The sequence below is a fragment of the Garra rufa genome, chromosome 23 (genome assembly GCF_049309525.1).
Source record: "Garra rufa chromosome 23, GarRuf1.0, whole genome shotgun sequence".
Lineage (NCBI taxonomy): Eukaryota > Metazoa > Chordata > Actinopteri > Cypriniformes > Cyprinidae > Garra > Garra rufa.
Window position 1 is genome coordinate 9,027,865 of NC_133383.1, and position 26,068 is coordinate 9,053,932.

At 37.9% G+C, this 26,068-nt stretch overlaps 1 protein-coding gene across 1 annotated transcript in view; it reads right to left on the minus strand.

The window, feature by feature from the left end:
• The window catches only part of tcf7l1a (transcription factor 7 like 1a), a 38,383-nt gene that overhangs the window by 1,558 nt on the left and 10,757 nt on the right, over positions 1–26,068 (minus strand). Inside the window, exons 4-11 of the mRNA XM_073829070.1 lie at positions 11,626–11,709; positions 5,407–5,542; positions 5,097–5,199; positions 4,841–4,924; positions 2,557–2,700; positions 2,307–2,466; positions 1,791–1,898; positions 1,608–1,659 (exon numbers count right to left, since the gene is read on the minus strand). Of these exons, the coding sequence (XP_073685171.1) occupies positions 1,608–1,659; positions 1,791–1,898; positions 2,307–2,466; positions 2,557–2,700; positions 4,841–4,924; positions 5,097–5,199; positions 5,407–5,542; positions 11,626–11,709 (871 nt within the window). The remainder of the gene's footprint in view (positions 1–1,607; positions 1,660–1,790; positions 1,899–2,306; positions 2,467–2,556; positions 2,701–4,840; positions 4,925–5,096; positions 5,200–5,406; positions 5,543–11,625; positions 11,710–26,068) is intronic.

Here is a 26,068-nt window from a genome sequence, read left to right on the forward strand (position 1 = left end):
AGATTGAAATGACTGAAAGAACGATATAATACAAGAATGATGGATTGAAAAAAATGACTGAAAGAATGATAGAATGAAAGAATGACTGAAATAACGATATATTGAAAAAATGACTGAAAGAATGATAGAATGAAAGAGTGAATAAAAGAAGAATAGAATGATAGATAAAATGGAAGCACGATAGAATACAAGAACGATAGATTAAAAGAATGCTAGAACGATAGATAAAATGAAAGATAGAACAATAGAATAAAAGAACGATAGATTGAAAGAACGATAGAATGAAAGAATGAAATAATGATAGAATGAAAGAATGATAGAATGAAAGAACGATAGACATAGAATGATTGAAAGAACGATAGACTGAAAGATGGACAGAATGAAAGACCGACAGACAGATAGAACAATATAATACAAGAACGATAGATTGAAAAAATGACTGAAAGAATGATAGAATGAGAGAGTGAGTGAAAGAACAATAGATTGAAAAAATGACTGAGAATGACAGAATGAAAGAGTGAGTGAAAGAACGATAGATTAAAAAATGACTGAAAGAATGATAGAATGAAAGAGTGAGTGAAAGAACGATAGATTGAAAAAATGACTGAAAGAATGATAGAATGAAAGAGTGAGTGAAAGAACGATAGATTAAAAAATGACTGAAAGAATGATAGAATGAAAGAGTGAGTGAAAGAACGATAGATTGAAAAAATGACTGAGAATGACAGAATGAAAGAGTGAGTGAAAGAACGATAGATTAAAAAATGACTGAAAGAATGATAGAATGAAAGAGTGAGTGAAAGAACGATAGATTGAAAAAATGACTGAAAGAATGATAGAATGAAAGAGTGAGTGAAAGAACGATAGATTGAAAAAATGACTGAAAGAATGATAGAATGAAAGAGTGAGTGAAAGAACGATAGATTGAAAAAAGGACTGAAAGAATGATAGAATGAAAGAGTGAGTGAAAGAACGATAGATTAAAAAATGACTGAAAGAATGATAGAATGAAGGAGTGTCTGAAAGAATGATATATAGATGATAGAATGAAGGACAGAATAAAAGAACAATAGATAGAACCGATATAACAATGGAATGTCAGATAGATATTTAACTAACACTGGTTAAAATTAATATATAAAATGTTTAGATGTTAAAATTAAATATTATTTATGCAATATTTATTTTGAAAGCCAAAAAAAAAAATGATGAAATTTAGACATTTCAGTCAAAAATTGACCAACATTAATGATTATGAGATGTGACTAAATTCAGAAAGTGACTAAATTCAGAGGTTGTATAGAAATACAAAAACTAAAAAAAATTCTACTAAAAAAAAAAACACACACACATACAAAGAAAGACACACATATATGGGAAAAAAAAACATGGGAGTGTAATTTAACTATTCCTTAAATAAATTTCCAGTTAAGAACGAAAAAGGCAAAATGTATGTCATCTAGCTTCTAAAGTTGAAATGTAACTGAACATGATCTATGAGCTGAGTGATCGGACCAACAGGGATGATGGGGTGGGGTGGGGGGGTTCAGCGAAAGATCATGCATATAGAAAATGAGAAAGAAATACAGATGGCCAGTGACACTTACTCTCTTGTGGGGAATCAGGTTTATTGTCTCTCTTCCGTTTCTTCCTCTTTCCCTGTAGACAGACATGATTTGGAGCAAATTAGATGTGTTTGATTAAGCAAAACTCCCCTGGCTGCCAAAAACAATGGAGGGATCCAAACCCCACATGATCTGCGTTAAACTCTGCATTCTGGGCTCACTTACGTAGTTGTCTCGCGCAGACCAGCCCGGATAAAGCTGAGAGTGCAGCTGCCGTTCTTTCCTGGCGAGTTCGTAGTATTTGGCCTGTTCCTCACGTGAAAGAGAGTGCCACTGTGGAATAAAAGCACATATGGTCAAATTTCCCTTCTTCCCCTTTTCATACCTTAAAGGGATAGCTCACCCAAAAATGCACATTTTGATCATTTACTCTCCCTTATGTCATTCCGAACCCAAATGAGTTTATTTCTTATGTACAAAAGGACCACTTTTATTATGCTTTGCATCCTTTTTTGATGCTTGACAGCTTCAATGCATATTCGTTGTAATGGGACGGACTAGAGCGGCCCACACTATCTTCAGAATATCTCCTTTTGTGTTTCATATGGGTTTGCAATGACATGAGGGTGAGTAAATGATGCCAATTTTTCATTTTTAGGCGAACCGTTCCTTTAAAACAAGATGAAGAGAACCACACTAATGCATCTGAGCTCCTCTCGTAATGGAGTTGTAAGCGCTCACCCTCCTGCCCAGGATCTGGTTGATGGCTGCGCTCTCTTTCAGGGTGCATTCGGCCACTACTTTGGCCCTCATTTCCTTCATGTAGAGCATAAAGGCATTTAGGGGCTTCTTGATGTGAGGCTTCTTCTCTTCCTCTTTCTTCACAGGCATCGAGGGCTTTCTGTAAGGACGCAGATGGATATAGAGACGATGTCAGTGGGAGAAGAGCAGAGGAATGACTGTGTGAGAGTAATGGAGGAGAGAGACTCACCCGTGTGTCGAGTTGCTGGCGCTGTCGGCGCTGGGCTCCTGTTTGATGGCAGGCGACACAATGGCGGGGTGAGGGATGCCCGTCTGGTGCAGGCCATGAGAAGGATGAGGCACCATGTGAGGAGAGAAACGACTGGATACCAGACTAGAAGGAGATAGACAGATTCACAGTTAGTAACAGACAGTAATTAATAAACGGATACATCAGGTATTGAATGTGTAGATAAAGATAGAATGGTAGATAATTAGATAGATATTAGATGATAGAATATGAAAAAACTATAGATAAAACGATAGAATGATAGATAAAACGATAGAAGGATAGAACAATAGTTGGAATGATAGAACGATAGATAGAACGATAGATAGAACAATAGACAGAACGATAGAATGTAAGAAAGAAGTATAGATAGATAGATAGATAGAACGATAGATAGAATAAAAGACAGAACGATAGAATGTCAGAATGAAGTACAGATAGATAGATAGATAGATAGAACGATAGATAGAATAAAAGACAGAACGATAGAATGTCAGAATGAAGTACAGATAGATAGATAGATAGACAGATAGAACAATAGATAGAACGATAGATAGAATAAGAGACAGAACGATAGAATGTCAGAATGAAGTATAGATAGATAGATAGACAGATAGAACAATAGATAGAACGATAGAGCGACAGATAGAATAAGAGACAGAACGATAGAATGTCAGAATGAAGTATAGATAGATAGATAGACAGATAGAACAATAGATAGAACGATAGAGCGACAGATAGAATAAGAGACAGAACGATAGAATGTCAGAATGAAGTACAGATAGATAGATAGAACAATAGATAGAGCGATAGATAGAATAAGAGACAGAACGATAGAATGTCAGAATGAAGTACAGATAGATAGATAGAACAATAGATAGAGCGATAGATAGAATAAGAGAGAACGATAGAATGTCAGAATGAAGTATAGATAGATAGATAGATAGATAGATAGATAGATCTACAGACAGACAGAATGAACAACAGAATGAACGATAGATGATAGAATGAATGATTGAATGACAGGATAGATAGCTAGATGATAGATAGAATGACAGAATGAATTATAGATAGATAGAACGCACGACAGAATGAACGATAGAATAATAGACAGACCGATAGAAAAATAGAACGATAGATAGATATATGATAGATAGATAGAATAAATGACAGAATGAACGATAGAAAGAATGAACGACAGAATAATAGACCGAACGATAGAAAAATAGAACGACAGATAGAACGATAGATAGATTCAGAATAATACAACGACAGAGCGATAAAATGATAGATAGATTCAGAATGATAGAGCGATAGAATGACAGACAGACATATCACACTGTCAAACTGAGAGTAACTATCCTAGCAGCTGCATCTGGAAAAATCTTCTACTCTAGGCTTTTAGATTCATAACAGCTAATACAATAGCAGCATTGTCATTTTCACAGATGAGGGGGGGGGGGGAACAGGGTTCCAATCTGTGATTTGCACACTCTTGTTAAACGCATATTTCCACTGGACTACAGCACTTCACTGTGCCACAAAATGCAAAGGCAGAAAAAGACCTCTCTCCTGCTACAGACCAACAAAAGGTGCACAGTCATAAGATAGCCGTGAAAGCAACTGTGGGAGATTAAAAGACAGCGAGATTTCATGCTGACGTGCGAAAACCGAACTCATCCAGCAACCTAAGGAAATTTTAAGCATTATCTGAATGGGAAGAATATGATAAAATCATGCATTAGAGAAGTTTCTATTCAGCAAGAGTTTCAGGAAGTGCTACTTTCACATAATGGCTAGCATATCTACAGTGATATGGTAGAAAGTAGGGGGGGAAATGAAGGTATAACATGGAATAACTTACACCCCTTGAGTTTCTGCAACAATAACTATGTGCGTAAAAGTTTTAGATCATTTTAGTTCAGATTCTCGTTCAAAAGTTTGTCACAATTACTGTAATTTTTAGGTGATTAAGTCACACATTTATCTAAGCGTAATAAACCAAACTGTTGCATGAAAAAAAAAACTTCCTTTCTGGAACATGGCACAGGGTGAAAAGAGAAAGAGAGGCATCAAGGCGCCATTATTGAGCAAAAAAACACATCAGCCGTTTCCTGTACTAACTCTTCTCTGAGCCTTCTGGGAGGAATCGCGCTGTCTGCATCTCATGTCTATTAATAGAACGAGTTTAACTTCAAATCAGCATGTTGGTGCAGAAAGGAAGGTCTTGCCCTCTGTTACATACCTAGACATGGAGGCGTTCATGGCGAGTGCAGGGTAGGGGTGTCTAAAGCCCCCAGGAGGGATGGAGTACATATGTTGGCCTTGCCTGAAGATAGAAGAACAGCACTCAAACAACTGGCCAAAGCAAAATCAGGGACAAGCAGATGCTCTTTTTGCTAGAAGAGCTTTTAAAAATAGCAACAAACTTCATTAAGCCATCTGCATGGGTAAAATAAGGTTGATGTTACGTATTGTAAGGCCACAGGGTTCAGACTTACTGAGGAACCAGCCATCCTAGAGGGTGAGGGATCTGTCCAACTGCCCCAGGAGAGAGAGGATAATACGGGGACAGCTCTGAAGGGTGAGGGGTCCTTGGTATGCCTGAAGAAATGATAGCTGATTATGAAAGCTGAAGACAAATATTAACATAAGGCAGATCAAAACAGATTGCAGTTCCATTTAGTGCCACTAGTGGCGCCAAAAGGACACTTCACCTTTAATCATATTATTGCAACAAACCCAATCAAAACAAGTCATGACTCATCGATTATGGATTGTACTTCTTTCTCGAAGCTTGGTGGTGCTTACCTGTCTTTGGGTCAAGAATTTCTGGTGAGAGGTGAGAGGGAGGCGTCCCAGGGGAGAAGTGTTCATTGCTGTAGGTGATCAGCGGCGTAAGGGGATGAACATGATGAGGGTGCTGTACCACTGGCACCTTATTGGACTGAAAAACAAAATGAGAACAAGAGGTGAGGGAGGGAGGACTGTAACTAGTGCGCTCAAAAAGCCAACCGAAAAGAAGAAAATAGCCATTAGGCCTCATTACGCGTGAACGGCGCCAGGGAGTTTTAAAGAACAATGGGACTCGGCAGCATAGTTTACTTTTCCCTACTTCTCCCAAAGGAAAATAAACACCAGTTGGGGCATTTGACCGGCTGCATGAAGGGTGGGAGAAATCACACCTAACACCCCTAGCAGAAAGCATTTCTCTCGCTTAGCATACTAGCAACAAGAGGAAGATGTTTCCAGCTGCCACTCACCATTAACAGGCCTGACATGTGAAGGGAAGTGGCAGGGATCTTGTTTGCTACACCTGTCTCAAGAGGCGGCCAAAGGTGGCACACCTGTTGTAACAAACCTTTCAGTGCTTCTCTCGGCAAGGTGGAAATAGTTTAAAAGATCAGGCCCACTTGTGGAAAACCTACCATTCTGCAGAGCACCAACTCCAAATAAACACACCTTAACCAGCTAATTTGGGTCTTCGGGATTACTTAAAATCTTGTTGGAGCAAGATTGAAGTGTGCAGAAGGCAATCCTCCCAAAGCAGTGTTGGCTACCCCAACGCTAGGCTAATGTGATTGTAAAAGGGATATTTTACCCTCGAGTTATGACCTGATGACTTTGTGAGAAGCATTGCAAGTACATGAATACAAATGCTAAGCAAAGCAAGCTCAATTCTATGTTTTGCATTCTAAGAGTTCCAGCAAGAGGCACGTTAATGTAAGCATTAGCAAATCTCTAGAGATGGTCCTCACTGCAGAACGCATGATCCAACTCCTCCCACCTTACATCTCTCTAAACCTACCCGTTTCCACTCCCTGATGCTTAAACCTACCCATGTCCACCCCTTATCCTACCCATCTCCACCCCTAAACCTACCCGTGTCCACTCCCTGATGCCTAAACCTACCCATTTCCACTCCTTATCCTACCCGTCTCCACTCCCTAAGGCCTAAACCTACCCGTCTCCACTCCCTGATGCCTACACCTAATCATCTCCACCCCTTGGATGTGGATGTAGCCTCGCCCCGGCATCTTGTGTACTGCAGTGAGAAGCTACTGAATCTCTACAGTTTTCTCTTTAAGGTGTAAGGTGTTAATGTAATGATGTCCCAGCAGTTTGAAGAGTACTTCAATTCTCGGCATATTTGCCTAGAATAAGAACTCATTATTTTTAGCACACAGTCAATTGAAGTTAATTCTACCACCCCCGCTGAATACTGGAGGAACCTATTTTAGCATATAATTTACTAGCACATGTCCAGAACCCTGACCACATAAATACACCAATAGGACTATAATAATATCAGAAGCAGGACTGCTGTGATGTGTACATAAGCCAATGCAAGGTGGTGAGCTGTAGATTCAATGGGGCACTTGTTGGCTCAGGACGTCACAAGGGAGCGAGAGTGGAGAATGCAGTCTTGTTTCCTCCATGCTAACCTTCCCCCCACCTCTATGTAGGCAGTGGGTTTGACCTCTGCTCCAACCAGCACTCTGTGAACATGAACAAGGCTTGCATTGAGACAAGACTGGCTCTCGTTTCCCACAGTTCAAACACATCCAGATCTCTGGGTTGCCTCTCTATTCCTTGCCTTTCTAGTTCCATCTATCTGTCTGTCTGACTGCCTGCCTGTGTTTGTGCATAACTTAGCTTTGCTTTAGCCGAGGCAAGCTGAGCTTGACTTCTGGAAACCCTGTAAGGTGCATCAAAGATCTCTCAGTAGGTTGACTGAGAAAGATAGAGGGCAACTTGCACCATTCCTCTAAGATGATGCTTGTCCGCTGCACTATGATATTAGCTGTTGAGGCTAATGGTCTCTCTCTTCTGTGCCAAGAATCTCTGCTGTGTCAACACACCAGCCGTTTTGCCTCCGACACCAACATCTTAAGCGTAGACTGCCGCCAGACTGGGCCCCTCGCCCCCCATTACAATCAGACTGGATGCGACCAGCCGACTCCAAGCATCCCAAGGATCTATATCAACACTTGGTCAAGTCCTCCTGTTTGTTGTTTGAGTGGGCTCTTTACAGCTAAGAGAAAGGAAGTGTCCACTAGATTAAGGACGGGGGAAACAGTATCACCAAAGTCACTGGGTTCGGTAACATAAGGACACAGCAACAACAGCACTTTCTCAGTCAAGTGTTCAGGCTGCAATATGCAGGAATCCACCTTTAGATGGCAGACCTGGGTTGTGTGGTCTGTCAACAAGTACCTGGATCTTTTTACCTTTTGTTCAAACAAGTCCTGCAGTTCATCAAGGGCGAAGCCTGATAAATCTCCTTAAATCCACTTTTGTAAATTGGCCTGTAGGAGGGGAAGACGCCTGACCAGCACAACAGCGAAAAACAGCTGACAAAACACCTCACCAAACAGAAAAAGTGAGTCATTATGTAAACATTGTTCCACCTTTTGTATCACACAGTTAAATTACATGGACTCCAGAGTTCTCAAGCACATATTTACCAATTGTGCTAAGTCAGTCTTTCATTCAATGGCCACTATTTTGAGACACAATGTTAGGCAAACATTGCACCTCTAGTTCTTTGGAGCGACTCTCCACAAGGTGTCGCAGCCATTTGAAAACGACAACTGTACAAAACAAAGTGCAAGGTTAGAGCTCTACACCTGCTGATTAATCTGTTGCTCTTCTCCACCCGCTAGCAGAGGAACCCGCCCAAAGACGACTTTTGGTGCCACCACATGGAGCTGTTAAAACTGGAGCTCTGCTAAAACAAGCACATTGTGGAGTAAGAAGCAAATGTGGTCTGTTGTTTTTTTTTCCTCTTTTGGCTTCACCTCCTCCATCTCTTACTTGAGTTACTGAGCAAACAGGCGTTTGAGCAAGAGGGATCAAGACACAATGAACTGCTTTAGCAGTGGAAGAATGAGAGGCTAAATACGGATTCAAATGAAGGATAATAGAGCCGAGGAGAGGACAAGCCAAAACTAGCTGTACAAGCCAAACAGTATGATCCCTAACAATGGGGCGCAATTTACAATTATCGCCATCTCCTTTTACAGATACATGCCTTTGAATTAGATTTTAGCATCTTTATTGAGAACAATTTTCATTACATCCTCATACCAGACAATGTAAGTGCTACAACAGCATTAATGGAAAAACTAAAATCACATGACGCAACACGCAACACTTTTCCCATCATGCCTTCACTAAGACACATCAATTGTCAATATCATTAGCAGCCAATTTAAATGGAATTTCCCCATTGTAATCTGATTTTTAAAACGATTTAAAAACTGGCTTGTGGACTCATGACTAATGCCTGGTAAAGACTTTATTAGTTTATGATAAATTATTTAAACCATTTCTTGACTAGACCTAATGTGCAAGCATGCTTTCGAGACAGACACTAGCTAAGCTACTGGCTAGCCAAGTGAGAGTGCTGTGTCGGCTGTTGCTAATATAAGCGTTTGCTAAACACGGTGACTTAATTTGGGTTTTAAGAACCAGGTTTTGCAATGATATCATTGTGGGATTATTTCATATCAGATACTAGACACTAAGTGGCTAAAACTTGACCTGTTATATTTTTTTCTGTGAAGTGTAAGGATTTGCATCAAAGTTAGCACTAATGCTGCTAATCGGGAAAGCTAAAGTAAAATTTTTGGACATTTCCATGCTATTCTTTGAAGTACCTTACAGTATCATGACATATAGGAGTATGGAATCAAATTGTACTATGGTATTGCCATTTGATACACGAACAAGAGTAGTGTCCCAAATCTTTGTATAATTTCCAACTGAAAAAACTAATCTCGCACAACGCTTACAAAGGGGTTGACATGTCTGAAGTTCTCACAATGGCTCACACATCACCTGCCCCTGTGTTCTGGTTTGATGTATTATTCATGCGGCCTGGGTCCAGATGCATTGTATGGAAGACGATGTGAAGAGGTGGGCTCGGTGCTGCAATATCACACTCGCACACATTCAGACGGATGCCAATGGAATGCTAAACAAACCTGGTTCCTGAATAATTGAGCCTTTCGGACCACTCTGGCTCACCCTATTAGCATGTGTGCCTTCTGGACCCAATCTGTGCAGCCACAGAAATGGTTTCCACAGGTCACTCACGCCCTCTCGGCAGCCTGGTGTGATTTCAACAGCCCTTGCCATTCATTAGAAACACAATAAACCCTCTAGCATGTCACCTAAATTATTTACCAACTCTAATTAATCCTCCGATCACAAGAGATTCCCCCAGATCTGCATGCCAGAAATTAATCCCCGATGCCACCATCTAATGAGGAAGCGAAGTCTGTTTTCCTGACGGGAGAACAGTAGCATTTAGTGTTTCTACGTTCGGCATGACCAACACAATACTGAGTGGTTAAAGCAAAGTCAGCATCAACAGGCTTCAATGATCAACTCATCTCCATATAATTGGATTGAAATCCGCCCGCTACATATTTGCAGTCTGTCTGGAGTCCCCAAGCATGATAATAGGTGCTTTATGAAACACATGCTAAGTAAATAAAGACAAAACACCCGACACAACAGGCCCAGTGTACCGGTATTATTACCAGGTCATCGTAATCTTTGCCCTGAGAACTTTAAATTGGATTCTCGTTTAGACAAGACTGACCCAAAGGTCTGTTTGGGAATCTCTTGGGCAAACGCTCTAATCTTCCAGCTCGGACCACAGTCAGTGATCACTTTGTCACCGTGGCAGAACCTCAATCGTTCTGAGCTGACAACCTCCATGTTTGGAGGGTGAAAAAAAAAAAAAAAAAAAAAAAAAAAAAGTGTCTCCGGAATGGATTAGCTGCCATTTGGAGCGAGCATTCCTGAGGTTCTCCGCCGTGGTGTCTGGAAAGGGTGAAGCAGGTCAAAAGTTGGGTCGCATGAGTGGCCGGAGGGGGTGGAACGGCATGAAAATAAGTCTGTTGCTTGTTGACACTTAGAACGACAAGCTTAAACCCTCGGCCTAAGCCAGGCTTCGGCTAAAAGCTAGTCATGCTCGTGTGGGAAAAATGTCTCCAGTTATTCATTGCGAAAGAAGTTACGCAGGACACCTATGCCTCTGAAGGATTGGTTCACTTCCAGAATAAAAATTTCCTAATAATTCCTCACCCACATGTCATCCAAGATGTTCATGTCTTTCTTTCTTCAGTCGAAAATAAATTAAGCTTTTTGAAAAAAACATTGCAGGATTTTTCAGTGGGGCCAACCGGCTGAAGGTCCAAATTGCTGTTTCGATGAAGCTTTAAAGGGTTCTACGTGCTTCCAGCTGAGGAATAAGAGTCTTATCTAGCAAAACACATTATGTAGTCATGTTGGAAAGGTCACGCGTGATGTAGGCGGAAGTACCAGCCCAGTATTTAAAAAGCGAACGTGTAAAGAAAGTCAAACGCCCTTTACAAAAAAAAAAAGGTACGATTTTGAGGCTGGAGAAGACAGTGAGATGGAGTTTTTTTGCCCTACCCTACCTTTTTGAAGTCATGGATGTGCATCGCAAAGCTAGTGCAAGACGAGCATTTGTGATTTTATTGTTTTTCAGAAAACGACCAATCGTTTCGCTAGACAAGACTCTTATTTCTTGGCTTGGATCGTGCAGTCCTTTGAAGCTGCATTGAAACTGCAATTTGGACCTTCAACCCGTTGATCTCCACTGAAGTACACAATATGCAGAAAAATCCTTGAATGTTTTCCTCAAAAATCTCTCTTTTTGACTAAAGAAAGAAAAACATGAACATCTTGGATGACATGGGAGTGAGTAAAGTATCAGGAAATATTTATTCTGGAAGTGAATAATCCTTTAAGCCAAGTTAAACCAACCTATTCGGTTAAAACGTGATATATCACAATATTTTACTGGTGGTTTAATGGTTTCTGATCAAAATGTTGCCTTTCAAAGCATCTGCTTTTAAAGACACATATCATGCAAGAGCACAACATAAGAATGGACAATTTTAGTCAAGATTAGTCTAATCCCAAATTTTCAGAAGATCTTTTTAATTGCACTTTGAACGACACAGAATATGAAGTTGCTGAAGGACTTACTAAGTGCACGGGTGTTGGCGATCTGGAGTCTTTGAGGGCTGCTGTCCCGGGAACATCAAGAAGCGGCCATTTCATTTGTAGATACTGCAAGAGACAAAAGAGAAAGTCAAAAACACTTCTATATGAATATAGAGATGTTGCAGAATGTCTGTCAAAAGCCAAGTTTTTTTTAAAGGAATGTTCAGAGTTAAACGTTTGCCACAGGAAACAATTCAGACTCACACCTTCATTTTAAGCACGTAAGCATTATACCCAAGTATACCACATTTCTGTATTTAACCTGGAATATTCATTTAAAACAAAACGGAATGGAAGAAATCAATTAAATGGACCTCTGAGTCATCCACAGATTCCAACGATGCAGCTGTTCTTTGTCTTAATTCATTTGAAAGCTGTGGAGATGAACTCCAAGCGCTGTTTAGCACCTGGGAGCATTAGCTGGAACAGTTTGGGGGGCTGAGACAGGAGCAGCCGGGCCCAAGGGAGGGGGCGAAATGTGAAAGTTAAATATGATTTGGACCGCAGGCCCCAGCATAGTAAATGCCCAGCTGGATGGATACTATGTGTGTATGTTAGTACGAGCAACAGCTGGGAGGAAGTCCCAGAACGCACTAGGAGAGGCCCTACAGAATGCACAGAGAAGAAACGGAGATCTGCCTCTCTCTAATTTCACTCCTTTATAAATCAACAGCGAATGCAAAAGCGACGCTGTTAGGGTGAGCGTGCTATGCGATGATGAATGACTGGACTTCCTATACAGAGGGAGACGTTTATTGTGAAAGCCCTCGTAGCTCAGAGCGCGCGTGTCAAAGTTTGATGCCTTTCAGCTTTTCTGGGGCCCCTCGAATCCCGCGCTTATGATTTTCAGGAGCAATTTATAAAATCGAGTTTTTTTATCCCTTCACGGAGCTTCCCCGCCTGGCTCGGTCATCTGGTTTGTGTAGAAGTCAAACCGTATCAGATGTTCCTGTGGAGTCATCATTTGAGTATCTAAGCTCTTGAGTGTAGGGGCTGAAAGCATCTGCGGTTATAGTGAACATATATACCTCAAGAACTCTTTTCACAAACCAAATTTATAGTTTAACATAAATGTAGACAAATCCTTATACATAGACGTCCAAGCACATATACTACGGGTGGGCTACATGATCAAAATCTTACAATCATTGTAACAGAATAAATATATATATATATATATATATATATATATATATATTAAAAAATTCATATATGTGACCCTGGACCACAAAACCAGTCATAAGGTTAAATTTGACAAAACTGAGATTTATACATCATATGAAAGCTCAATAAATAAGCTTTCTATTGATGTATGGTTTGTTAGGATAGGACAATATTTGGCTGAGATACATCTATTTGAAATCAGAAATCTGAGGATGCAAAAAAAATCAAAAAGACTGAGAAAATCACCTTTAAAGATGTCCAAATTAGGTTCTTAACAATGCATATTACAAATCAAAAATTACATTTTGATATGTTTACAGTTGGAATTTTACAAAAAATCTTCATGGAACATGATCTTTACTTAATTTCTTAATGATTTTTGGCATAAAAGAAAAATCAATAATTTTGACCCATGCAATGTATTTTTGGCTATTGCTACAAATATACCCCAGCGACTTAAGACTGGTTTTATGGTCCAGGGTCACATATTATATTACATATATTTATATTGACAAAATATTGAAAAAAACTGAAAAACTGAAAGCAAAAACTGTTTATTCTTGATACCAATAAAAATAAAATAAAATATACAGTAATAAATGTTTATTCTTGATACCAATCATCTTAAAATGGCCAAATATTAGCAGATTAATCTGTCTGGATAAAATAATAAAATTAAATTAAATATAAATTAAAATAAAAAAGTTTATTCTTGATACCAATAATCTTAAACTGGCCAAACATTAGCAGATTAATCTGTCTGGATATATATCAATAAATTCATATATTATATTAAATATATTTATATTATATTAAACATCACATCACAACCCAAACTTGTTCTAAAGTCAACTTTCATGGCACATTTGGGGTTAATAAGGCTTTGTTTCTCCCTTTTAACTTCATTCATCACAAGCGGAATTGTTGTGAGGAAGTTTGGATAAGACAGCGGGCTAAAAATGGAAAAGACATTATGGTCCGGTGGACGGGGTTGCTGGGTTTGGTGGTGCGGAAAACAAAAGTAGTTTATGAGCGGGGACTGGTACAGTTTCCTTACAGCTGGCAGGATGAGCCGAGACCTTGTGGCCTGTTTATTAAAGATGTTGGGTTCACTTTCACCTTCCATTGTGTGTAGTAGAGTTGATAAACGACAACTGCAAGTTGGTTAGACAATCGAAATTACTGTGCTTAAAGGGACAGTTCACCCAAACATGAACTCAGCCTAATGTTGTTGGAAACCTGTGTGACTTCCTTTCTTCTGTGGAACACAAAAAAGGTCTAAGCAACTCAAAAGATCTTCTTTTGTGCTTGACAGTCATGCAGGTTTGATATGAGGGTGAGCAGCCTAAATAATGACATTTTCAGGTGAATTATCCCTTTAAGAAAGCATCTGTGAATGGTTTTTGAGAGGAGCCACTCTGAGGAACGTCTAGTTCTTGTTGGGGAGGCCTTACCCTGTTTCTGGTATTTGCAGCTGCAGTTAAAGTGGACGGATGACTGAAAAAATACAATCTACCTTCCTCATCGTAACCGCCATCACCTGACTGAAAACTTAACATACTATCTTGAAATACAATCTCAGTTTTGCCTTCCCACACAAACTCACAGACTACCGGGCTGCAGGGACCTGTGCCCTGCTTTTCTGGAGACACAAAGGGAGATCGGCCAAAGTAAACAGACTTGGGGTCGGGGGATTTGTATTTGAAAGCCATAACTCCAGGAGCAGATGCTTAGCAATATACAACATTGACTTCTTGTCCAGAAGAGAAAAGACATGGTGTGCAGACACGAAACCCTCAAAATGCATGTTAAATTTCAGCAGTGACCTGCTAAGCAACATGGTAAATCAAACCTTTACTAAGAAAATCAACAAAAAGTACTATGTAAAAAAAGGCAATGTCTTCTTTTTTATTTTTAAATACCATTCAGAGAACGGCCAACATAATCTACATCATTTTTTTATTTTATTGTATTGCATTTTTAAATTGCATCTAGATTTAAATTGTATTAATATTGACAAAAAAGCGTTTTTTCATGATACCAGTAAAAATAAACTAAAATATAAAACATACAGTAATAAATGTTTATTCTTGATACCAATCATTTTAAAATGGCCAAATATTAGCAGATTAATCTGTCTGGATAAAATAATAAAATAAATTTATTCTTGATACTAATAATCTTAAACTGGCCAAACATTAGCAGAATAATCTGTCTGAATAAAATAAAATAAAATAAAAAGTTTAATCTCGATATCAATAATTTTACATTGGCCAAACATTAGCAGGTTAATCTGTCTGAATAAAAATAAAATAAAATAAAATAAAATAAAGTAAAATAACAAAATAAAAAACAAAACAAAACAAAACTTTATTTTTAATACCAATAATCTAATAATGGCCAAATATTAGCAGATTAATATGTCTGGCTAATATTAAAATAAAATAAAATAAAATAAAAGTTTATTTTTAACACCAAAAATCTTACAATGGCCAAATATGAGCAGATTATTATGTCTGGCTAATATTAAAATAAAATAAAATAAAAGTTTATTTTTTGATACCAATAATCCTAATCTGGTCAAACATTAGCAGATTAATTTGTCTAGATAAATTAAAATAAAATAAAAGTTTATTTTTAATACCAATAATCTTACAATGGCCAAATATTAGCAGATTAATATGTCTGGCTAATATTAAAATAAAATAAAATAAAATAAAATAAAATAAAATAAAATAAAATAAAATAAAATAAAATAAAATTAAAATTTAAACTGGTCAAACAATAGCAGATTAATTCGTCTAGATAAAATAAAAGTTTATTTTTAATACCAATAATCTTACAATGGCCAAATATTAGCAGATTAACATGTCTGGCTAATATTAAAATAAAATAAAATAAAATAAAATAAAATAAAATAAAATAAAATAAAATAAAATAAAATAAAATAAAATAAAATAAAATAAAATAAAATAAAATAAAATAAAATAAAATAAAATAAAATAAAATAAAATAAAATAAAATAAAATAAAATAAAATAAAAAACAAAACAAATTTAAACTAGTCAAACAATAGCAGATTAATTCATCTAGATAAATTAAAATAAAAGTTTATTTTTAACACCAAAAATCTTACAATGGCCAAATATTAGCGGATTATTATGTCTGGCTAATATTAAAATAAAATAAAATAAAAGTTTCTTTTTTTATACCAATAATCCTAATCTGGTCAAACATCAGCAGATTAATTTGTCTAGATAAAATAAAAGTTTATTTTTAATACCAATAATCTTACAATGGCCAAATATTAGCAGATTAATATGTCTGGCTAATATTAAAATAAAAAAAATGTAAACTGGTCAAACAATAGCAGATTAATTCGTCTAGATAAAATAAAATAAAAGTTTAATTTTAATACCAATAATCTTACAATGGCCAAATATTAGCAGAATAATGTCTGGCTAATTAAATAGAATACAATAATATAATATTTATTTGTTTAATATAATATTAAACATACTGAATTATGAAAACAAATATTGAATCATAAAAAATGAGCGTTACATTGCCTTGGGCAAGCTGAGACAGAAGACATACTTCGAACCAGGTTCATGCGGTTTCATTTCATAAATACACCTGGAGTGAGTTTGTAGCCGTCTACCTGATGTCAAGAGGTCAGCGAGAAAGATTGAAATGCTGCTTAAATGCTTTCCGCGCAGCTGAGCGAAGATGATGGGGATCTTTAACAGGATTACGACAACTCCAACCTTCACAAATATCAATCCTGACAGTCAAACACTAGACCAAATCAAGCCCTCTGTCAAAACAAACAGAAAAGACACCTCTTTAAGGAGATATCTGGAAGCCTCAACAAGTGTTGCAGCAACCGCAAGCTTCGTTCTGGATAGCGGGGATTTTAAGAGCTGCACCTCAAAACCGCAAGAGCTTCCAACGTTCTTGAGAAAAGAAAAAGAAAACACAAATCCGGCGTGGGGCGGAGCCAAGTAGGTCATGTCAATCATTCAAAGCATGGCCTACATTTCTCCCCGACGTTTCCACCCATTCCTTACACACCCTCCAGGAGAATGAAGCAGAAAGCTGGTGGCGCACAAAGGAATCCATTACATCTCAGCATCAGAACAGTTAAGCCTGACAAAGGGCTCTGGCTTACGTGCATGTATGCCTAAAGGGCAGTGCCCTGATGCGGCCAGAGGGGTCTGACATCACCTGACTCATTTATTTATGCGAGCGACACCTCTCGCTGCTCTTTTCACTGCCGCCAGCGGGAAAGACAATAGAGGTGACGGTTTCCAGCCCTCCCTAACCGCAGGTCGGCATTCAGGCCTATTGTTTGTTTAAGAGCCGCGAGAGTTTCCGATAATTAAGTAAACAATTCATAGGCAAACGACACCCCTATCTGTGCTAATTGGAAATTAATTTGCGGGGCAAGGACAGGGATTCTTGACCGCCTCCAAATATGAATGAGAGATCTAGATGGGAGAGAACAAAACAACTTCGAACAACAAAAACAAATTGCTAATAAGCAAAAAATGAAGTCTGATTTCAGAGATTAAACTCAAGAGGAGGAGTAGCTCATTAAAGGAGACTTATCTTATTACTGAAACAATAAGCGCTTGGACTCCAGAAATGTAACCAAACAAATCGCCTATTCATCCACCGATCACATTAGAAAGTAATTCAACAAGGTTCTGGGAACTTTTAGGTACAACGGATCAGCAGACGCTAATTTCGTTTCAGGAATTGGATCCAAATCTGTGTGCTTATAAACAGCCACAGGTTAAAACGTATTTGACCCAAATAGAAATTCCTCGATACAAAATATTACTCATTTGAAGACGAAAAAAAGGCATTGTTATTGAGGATGCACAATGTGATTAGGCTAAAATGTATGATGTATTATTATCAGAATATATTATTCAGTTTGATCAGGACCATTTCTGATCATGTATATCAGTGGTTCTTAATCCCGGTCCTGGGGGACCCCTGCTCTGCACATTTTGCATGTCTCCCTTATTTAACACACCTTAAATAAGGGAAACATGCAAAATGTGCAGAGCAGGGGTCCCCCAGGACCAGGATTGAGAACCACTGATGTATAGGGTAATTGTATTATTGAATAAGAGATGTAGAGATAATAAATAAATAAAAATACATATATACATACATAGCTGCTCAAAAATTTGGGATCAGTAAGATTTGCAATGGAGACGTTTCTTATGCTTATCAAGGCGGTATTTATTTGATCAAAAATACGGAAAAAAAATAATATTGTGAAATATTTTTACTATTTCAAATAATTGTTTTCTACGTGAATATATTTGAAGCTGAATTTTCAGCTTCATTACTCCAGTCTTCAGTGTCACATGATCCTTCAGAAATCATTCTAATATGCTGATTTATTATCAATGTTTTTAAAATCGTTTCTTATGCTCATCAAGGCTGTATTTCTGTGATCAAAAAAAAAAAAGTAATAATGTGAAATATTTTTACTATTTAAAATGTTTTTAACGTGAATATATTTTAAAATATAATTTATTCCTGTGATACAAAGCTGAATTGTCAGCATCATAACTCTTCAGTGTCACACGATCCTTCAGAAATCATTCTAATATGCGGATTTATTATCAATGTTGAAAACAGTTGCTGCTTAATATTTTGTTGGAACCTGTGATTCTCCTTCTCCCCCCTCCAGGATTCTTTAACAAATAAAAGTTGAAAATAACAGCATTTATTAAAAATAGAAATCTTTTGTAACAATATAAACTACCATCTAAATGTTTGGGGTCAGTACATTTTTATTCTTTCTTTTGTTGACAGAAATTAATACTTTTATTCACCAAGGATGTGTTAAATTGATAAAAAGCGATAGCAAAGACTTATATTGTTAGAAAAGATTTCTATTTTGAACAAACGCTATTCTTTTTAAGCTTTTATTTAGCAAGAATTCTGAACAAAAAAAAAAATCTATATTTAAATTTTCTTAATATTGACATTCACAGAAAAAAAATAAATAAATAAAAGCAAAAACTGTTTATTCTTGATACTAATAAAAATAAAATATAAAATACAGTAATAATAAATGTTTCTTGATATCAATCCTCTTACAATGACCAAATATTAGCAGATTAATCTGTCTGGAAAATAAAGTAAACTAAAACAATAAAATGTTTATTTTATAGTTTCTATGCCATTTATAATCTGTTAAATTATTTGGTATTGGTATAAAAGATTTAGCTAGAAATTCAGTGCATCCCTAAAACTTAAAGAAATAGTTAGGTTACAAAATTACTATTAAAGTAACAACAAAAACGATTTTATTTAAAGAATTAAAAATGACAGATTGGCTAGAATTGATTAAAAAGATGAATAAACAGTAAACATTAATAAAAAACACATTTATTATATTAGTTGCTGTAATGATTATAAACTTTAACTCTTAAACACTGTAGAATTGAACAGCATCCTATTTTTTCAATGCCATTTATTATCATCTTCCATTAGTATTGAAAATATAGGTTGGAATTTAGTGCATCAGTACAATTTAGTTTTACAAAATTAAGGTAAAAGTAAAATTTGTAATCATTTACTCACACTCAGGTCATTCCAAACCTGTATAAGTTTCTTTCTTATGTTGAACAGAGATACTTTGAAGAACTTTGAAGAACCAAACACCAGCATTCTTCAAAATATCTTCCTTTATGCTCATAAGAAAGAAACTCATACAGGTTGAGTAAATGATGTCAAAATGTTCATTTTGGGGTAAACAATGCCTTTAAAACGAATGAAACCTTTCAAATCATCATTCAAGCGCAAATCATCCTAATGCAATGAAGCGCTTATTTGTGGTTTGCTCCTGTAGTTGAGCGGCGCTGGCTGACCTGCCTACATTAGCTGCGTTAAAGTGCCTCTTTTCATCACGCCAGTGGCTTCCACACAGAACCGGGCTTCAGCCTCAACAGGAAAGACTCATGACTGACAGTTGCTCTCCGAGTTCCCATGGAGACTATTGTGACCTCACTGATAACACTACTCCCTCCATTCACTGCCTACTTAAAGAACTGGTTCAGAGGTCAGCCATCCGGAGACCAGGGGTTTCCATGGCAATGTGGCTCATTTAGGGACGGCAACAGAGACCAAGTTTGCATTCACCAACCGTCCGGTTGCAGAAGAGAAAACTACCTTTGGGAGACACCTTCAGTTTTGGATCAGCAAAAACCAACATTTTCGGATGCGCGTAACACGATCTCTTTTCAATAATCTCCACAGAAAAGCACAAACAAACTTTGACAACGCCAGGAATAAGAGTGTTATTGTGGCGCAGGACAAAACAGTAGGTCAAATAAAACCCAACACATAATTACGACCACGAGAAAGTAATAAGCTGTCTGTTGGGAGCTCTGTTTTTCTGCAAAGGCGAAATGCAGCCACCCTCCTTAAAGTCAATTACAAGTCAGTTATGCGGTTTCCAGTATTTCGGTATCTGGTTACAACACTGCCGTCCAAACTATACCCAGGTTTACGATGAACAGCCTGGGCTTGTTAACCCACAAGCAGCCAAGAGGGATAACAAAGCCACTTTATAACCCGAAAGTGCTTGCTTTAGTAATCTGCAACTTTGCAGGCATCCAACTTATGATAATAACTATATTTTGCAATTATTTTGACCAACAACAATGCAGGCTGTAAGTATTTGAAGAGACTAAATGATGCATAGCATATGCATATAAAATCTGAGATCCAAATGTGGTGCATTTGTCCAAAAGATAAAGTAAAATAAAGAAACCTTCAATCTTTCCTCAAATGCTAAGTGCATAATGAAGACAAAGAGCTTATTGTGTTCTCTTGGTAGACTACCTCCCCCCAGCACACACTAACTCAAACTTCACCCCTTCCCCAATATACCCCTCCTGCTAAAACCGGCGTCAAAAAAAATCATGTCACCCGAAACGGCAGATTTGTTGACAAGCTCTCCTTCACACGGAGAACTTGAGGCACAACACATAAACAGGGTTATTTTTTATAACCTGTTGGCTGTTAGGTATAAAACTTGAATCTACCACAGAGAGGCCTGGGGGAGCGAATTGTGCATACATAAAAACCCTCTGCAATTAAATGCAGGAGAGGAAATAATGCAAATGTTTGCGAAATTGCACTAAATGGCTGAAGCGTTATCTTTAGACGATTAACAACCGCTATTGTGCAATAAGAGTCCAGGGGGGGCGATATGGAGGCATGACACACCGTACCTGCGACGTACAGCCCTGACTCACAACTGTGACCGCCCTGCCTAATTTCGAAAACTCTCTGCCTTGTCAAACCAGTTCCCTCCTGCAAACAATTAGTGCCGGACCACGTACCGCCGGAGCGTGTGTGCGCGTCTGGAAGCGCAGGAGGCGAAGGAGTGAAAGACGGAGAGGGAAAGAAGGGGGGAGAGAAAGAGTGAGGAGAGTGGAAGGGGGCTTGGAGTGCAATTATAGTGGGAATTTATGGCCTGAGAAACAATTTATAAATCACAGTGCATGGGCTAACACAATCCAGATTTCACTGCTTGCAGCTGTAACCAGTTCTAAAGTACACACAGCGTGTTTGTGTGGTTTTTCACGAGGTTGGGTCTAGGAGCCGGGCGGCTAGGGGAACGCACCATCGATATTGGCCGTGACAAACTGTGGGAGTGTTTCGAAGAGAGCGAGATGCGATGCTAGGAATTGTTTACAATCGCAGGAGAACAGTATAAAACCTAAACAACGTGCTAACCGGCGCCTGGGTTGCAAATTAAAAACATGAATATTGAAGATGAGCTTCATACTAATGTCACCAAATGGAAGAAGAGTTGTGGTTGACAACAATCTCAACAGTTACGCCCCCCTAATTTCGACATTTAACCAAAGCTCATTCTCCATACTGAGTTTCTTATAAACTTGCTGATTTTGGTAACTATTGCAATCGCCATGTCACTAATTTCCACTAGCTGAGGAGTGCAACATCAACAAAGGTAGAGGTCATAATTGTTGAAAAGGTTACCACATTCAACAAGTCTATTAGAAACCCAAAATGACCAAAATGAAAATGAGTTTTGGTTGGAAACATTTCCTACAGTCAGTCCTCGAAACTTACATGCCATAATTTTAGTGACACTGTAAACAACGAAAACTCATTCTCCATTTTGGGTTATTTATAAACTTGTGAAAAGTAATAACCTTTTCCAACAGTTACTTCTCCTAACGAGTTTTGATTAGATGTTGTAACTGTTGGAAAAGTTACCAAAGTTCTAACAGTTAGATGACGTAACTCTTGGAAAGTTACCAAACTTCTGACAATAAGAGGGTGTAACTGTTGGAAAAGTTACCAAAGTTCTAACAGTTAGAAGATGTAAATCTTGGAAAAGTTACCAAAATTGTGACAGAAGATGTAACCGTTGGAAAAGTTACCAAAGTTTTAACAGTTAGAAGATGTAACTCTTGGAAAAAAATACCAAAGTTCTAACAGTGAAAGGATGTAACAGTTGGGAAAAAAATTACCAAAGTTCTAACAATTAGAGGACATAACAATAGACGTTATGCGCAACATTCTGCCGGGTTCTACAAAACAGCCTTAACTACTTCCGGCCGTCCGCTACTGGTACAGCGAAGATAGGGACGTTCTAAAACACTTAACGTGAAAAACGCTTAACGTGGCTTAAAAAACGACCAGGAAACCCCAAATTTATGTCAAACCTTACTTCTAACAAACACTAACTACTGTCAAAAGAACGAGCCCTTATTCCACAGATAAAGTGAATAATATCACGTTAAGCGTTTTCTCCCCCATAGAAGCCCATTATAAGGAAACAGCTTAACGTGGTTTACCTCAATAGCGATCAGGGAAGACCAAATTTATGTCAAATGTTACATATAATAAACACTTGCTGCTGTTATTCAGCATATAAAGTAATCGCTCCCCTATTCCATTACAAAAAAAGCTTAACGTTAACGTATCTTAACAACGACTGGGAAAAAACAAATTTATGTCAAATGTTACATATAATTAACACTTGCTGCTGTCAAAAGAATGAGTTCTCATTCAGCATATACAGTGAATAATATCACGTTAAGCGTTAATTATTTCACATAGAATTCAGTTTAACGTGGACGCTTTGACTAATTGAGAACATTGTAATTTTGTTCAGTTTAATTTTGTAATAAGCATGAAAGTTAAGACAGGTAGCCTACATTTTATCCTGCTGTCTGTAATGATCAGTCCTTTGCGCAGACCTCGGTGAAGTTGGCACGCATAAAAAAAGAAATGTTCACCAAAACTATCATTTGTTTGTGCTCGATTTGTGCTGTTGTAATGAGAGTCAAATATATTTCCCCTTCCTAGAAATAACAAAAACAATTCGAGGCAGTGATGTCCCTCTCCACCCTGCTTGGAAGCAGAGTTTAAAAATAAATCTATTGTTGCCAACCGCAGCTCCGTTTTTGTGTGGTCGATTGTCCCGATAGAATAGAATGAATATTCTATTTTTTTCTCTACCGTAAAACATTACAAATTTCTGGAGAAAATGTGATGGCACGCAAAGTTGGTCCAAATTCATGACTTCTTTATTATAAGTAAAATTTGACAGAAGACGTGGTTAAAGTACGCTAAACCAGGCTAAGCTGAGTCCTTATAATGGACTTCTATGGGGAACGCGTAACTTGATATTATTCTCTTTATGCTGCTCGTTCTTTTGACAGCAGAACGTGTTTTTTTTTTTTTTTTTCTATGGGGAATAACGCGTAACATTATACGCTGAATAAGAGCTCATTCTTTTAACAGCAGCTTATTTTGTAAGAACGAGCAGCATAAAGAGAATAATATCAAGCTACGCGTTCCCCATAGTGCATGGACTCAGGCTGGTTTAGCGTACCTTCTGTCAAATTTTAATTATAATAAAGAAGTCATGAATTTGGAGCAACTTTGCGTACCATCACATTTTCTCCAGAAATTTGTAATGTTATATACGTTAAGCCACGTTATTTCCTTATCTATGGGGGACGCTTAACGTGATATATTCACTTTATATGCGGAATAAGAGCTCATTCTTTTGACAGCAGCAAGTGTTTATTAAATGTAACATTTGACATAAATTTGGTCTTCCCTGATCGCTGTTGAGGTACGTTAAACCACGTTAAGCTGTTTCCTTATAATGGGCTTCCATGGGGGAGAAAACGCTTAACGTGATATTATTCACTTTATCTGTGGAATAAGGGCTCGTTCTTTTGACAGTAGTTAGTGTTTGTTAGAAGTAAGGTTTGACATAAATTTGGGGTTTCCTGGTCGTTTTTTAAGCCACGTTAAGCGTTTTTCACGTTAAGTGTTTTAGAACGTCCCTATCTTCGCTGTACCAGTAGCGGACAGCCGGAAGTAGTTAAGGCTGTTTTGTAGAACCCGGAAGAATGTTGCGCATAACGTCTATTGGAAAAGTTACCAAAGTTCTAACAGTTAGAAAAGTTGCCAAAGTTCTAAAAGTTGGATGACATAACAGTTTGAAAAATGACCAAAGTTCTAACAGTGAGAGGATGTAACAGTTGGAAAAGTTACCAAAGTTCTAACAGTTAGAAAAGTTGCCAAAGTTCTAAAAGTTGGATGACGTAACAGTTTGAAAAATGACCAAAGTTCTAACAGTGAGAGGATGTAACAGTTGGAAAAATTACCAAAGTTCTAACAGTTAGAAGATGTAACTCTTAGAAAAGTTACCAAAGTTCTAACAAGTCAATTCAAGTCACCTTTATTTATATAGCGCTTTTAACAATACAGATTGTGTCAAAGCAACTGCACAGTATTTAAACAGCACAATAGTGTGTAAGTAACGCATTATTGTAAATAATCAATTTTCAGTTAAAGGCAGTTCATCAATGAATTCGGTGATATAATCATCCAGTTCAGTTCAAATAGTATACGATATCGCTGGAAAGTGTATCGTATACTATTTGAAAAATACTAAAGTTCTAACAGTTAGAGGACACAACAGTTAGAAAAATGACCAAAGTTCTAATAGTTAGAAGAAAGTAACCATTGGACCCAAACTGGAAACACCTGGTAACCATTATCAGTGCTGTATCACAAATTTCAACAAGGTTATAAAAAACTCAAAGTGGAGTATGAGTTTTGGTAACTGTTAACCACTTTTGATAAGTCTATAAGAATTTACCAATCGTAAATGTTAAAGATTTGGAAGATCTGTTGGAAAACTACAGTTACATTGGAAGCCAAGGTTATATCCCCTAACTTGAAACAATACTTGTAACTGATGAAGTGGTAATCGCTTTTAAAAGAGTTGATAAGAAACCTTAACAAAAATGAATTTGGGTCAACATCAAGGATCTAAAAGATGTAACTGTTAGATAAGTTTAAAAGTCACACAAAAAGTAAAAAACCCTGAAAAGAAAAAAAATAAGTGCACTCCTGTTCAGTCGATTACAATGAGGTACTCATCTGGAGAAATGAGGAAGGCTCAGGGGGTTTTCACAAGCCCTCAACTGCGCCTCTGGGTCCAAACTGCAGCTGTGCACGGGGAGGGGCGGCCCATGCCCTGACCGACAAGGCCCAGCTGGATAAGACATACACTCTCACGTACAAACAAAAAAGCACGCACACACACACACACACACACACACACACACACACACACACACACACACACACACACACACACACACACACACACACACACACACACACACACACACACACACACACACACACACACACACACACACACACACACACACACACACACACACACACACACACACACACACACACACACACACACACAAAAGCTTGTGGTCCAGTGTGAACATGTCATGTGACAATAGAGCCGCTCTCAACCTTGTGGTCAGGGTGAGAGCGGTAGAAGCGCTGTGTCTGTGACGGACCCCCCAACGGCACACAATACGCATTCTCCTCCAATCACACGGCTGCTCTTTTGTGCCAGCGGTTATGTCACTTCCACTCCACCAATCTGAATGAGCCAGACTGTGGCGGGCCAATGAATGTCTGGAGCCAAAAGAACTGGAGCAAGGTTTTGTTTTGTTCTTCTTTTCTAATTAATCATCACGCCACGGACCATCGTTTTCGGGAGGAAGTGAGCGGCAGGGTGTGTGCGAGACGCTACATGTTGTCTGACAGCTCTGAGCAAATCCTAATGGAGAGTTTAGAAGGGAAAGGGAGGGAAAAAAGCTGCCAGGCCTGGAGCTCGACCACGACCACGACCCCCC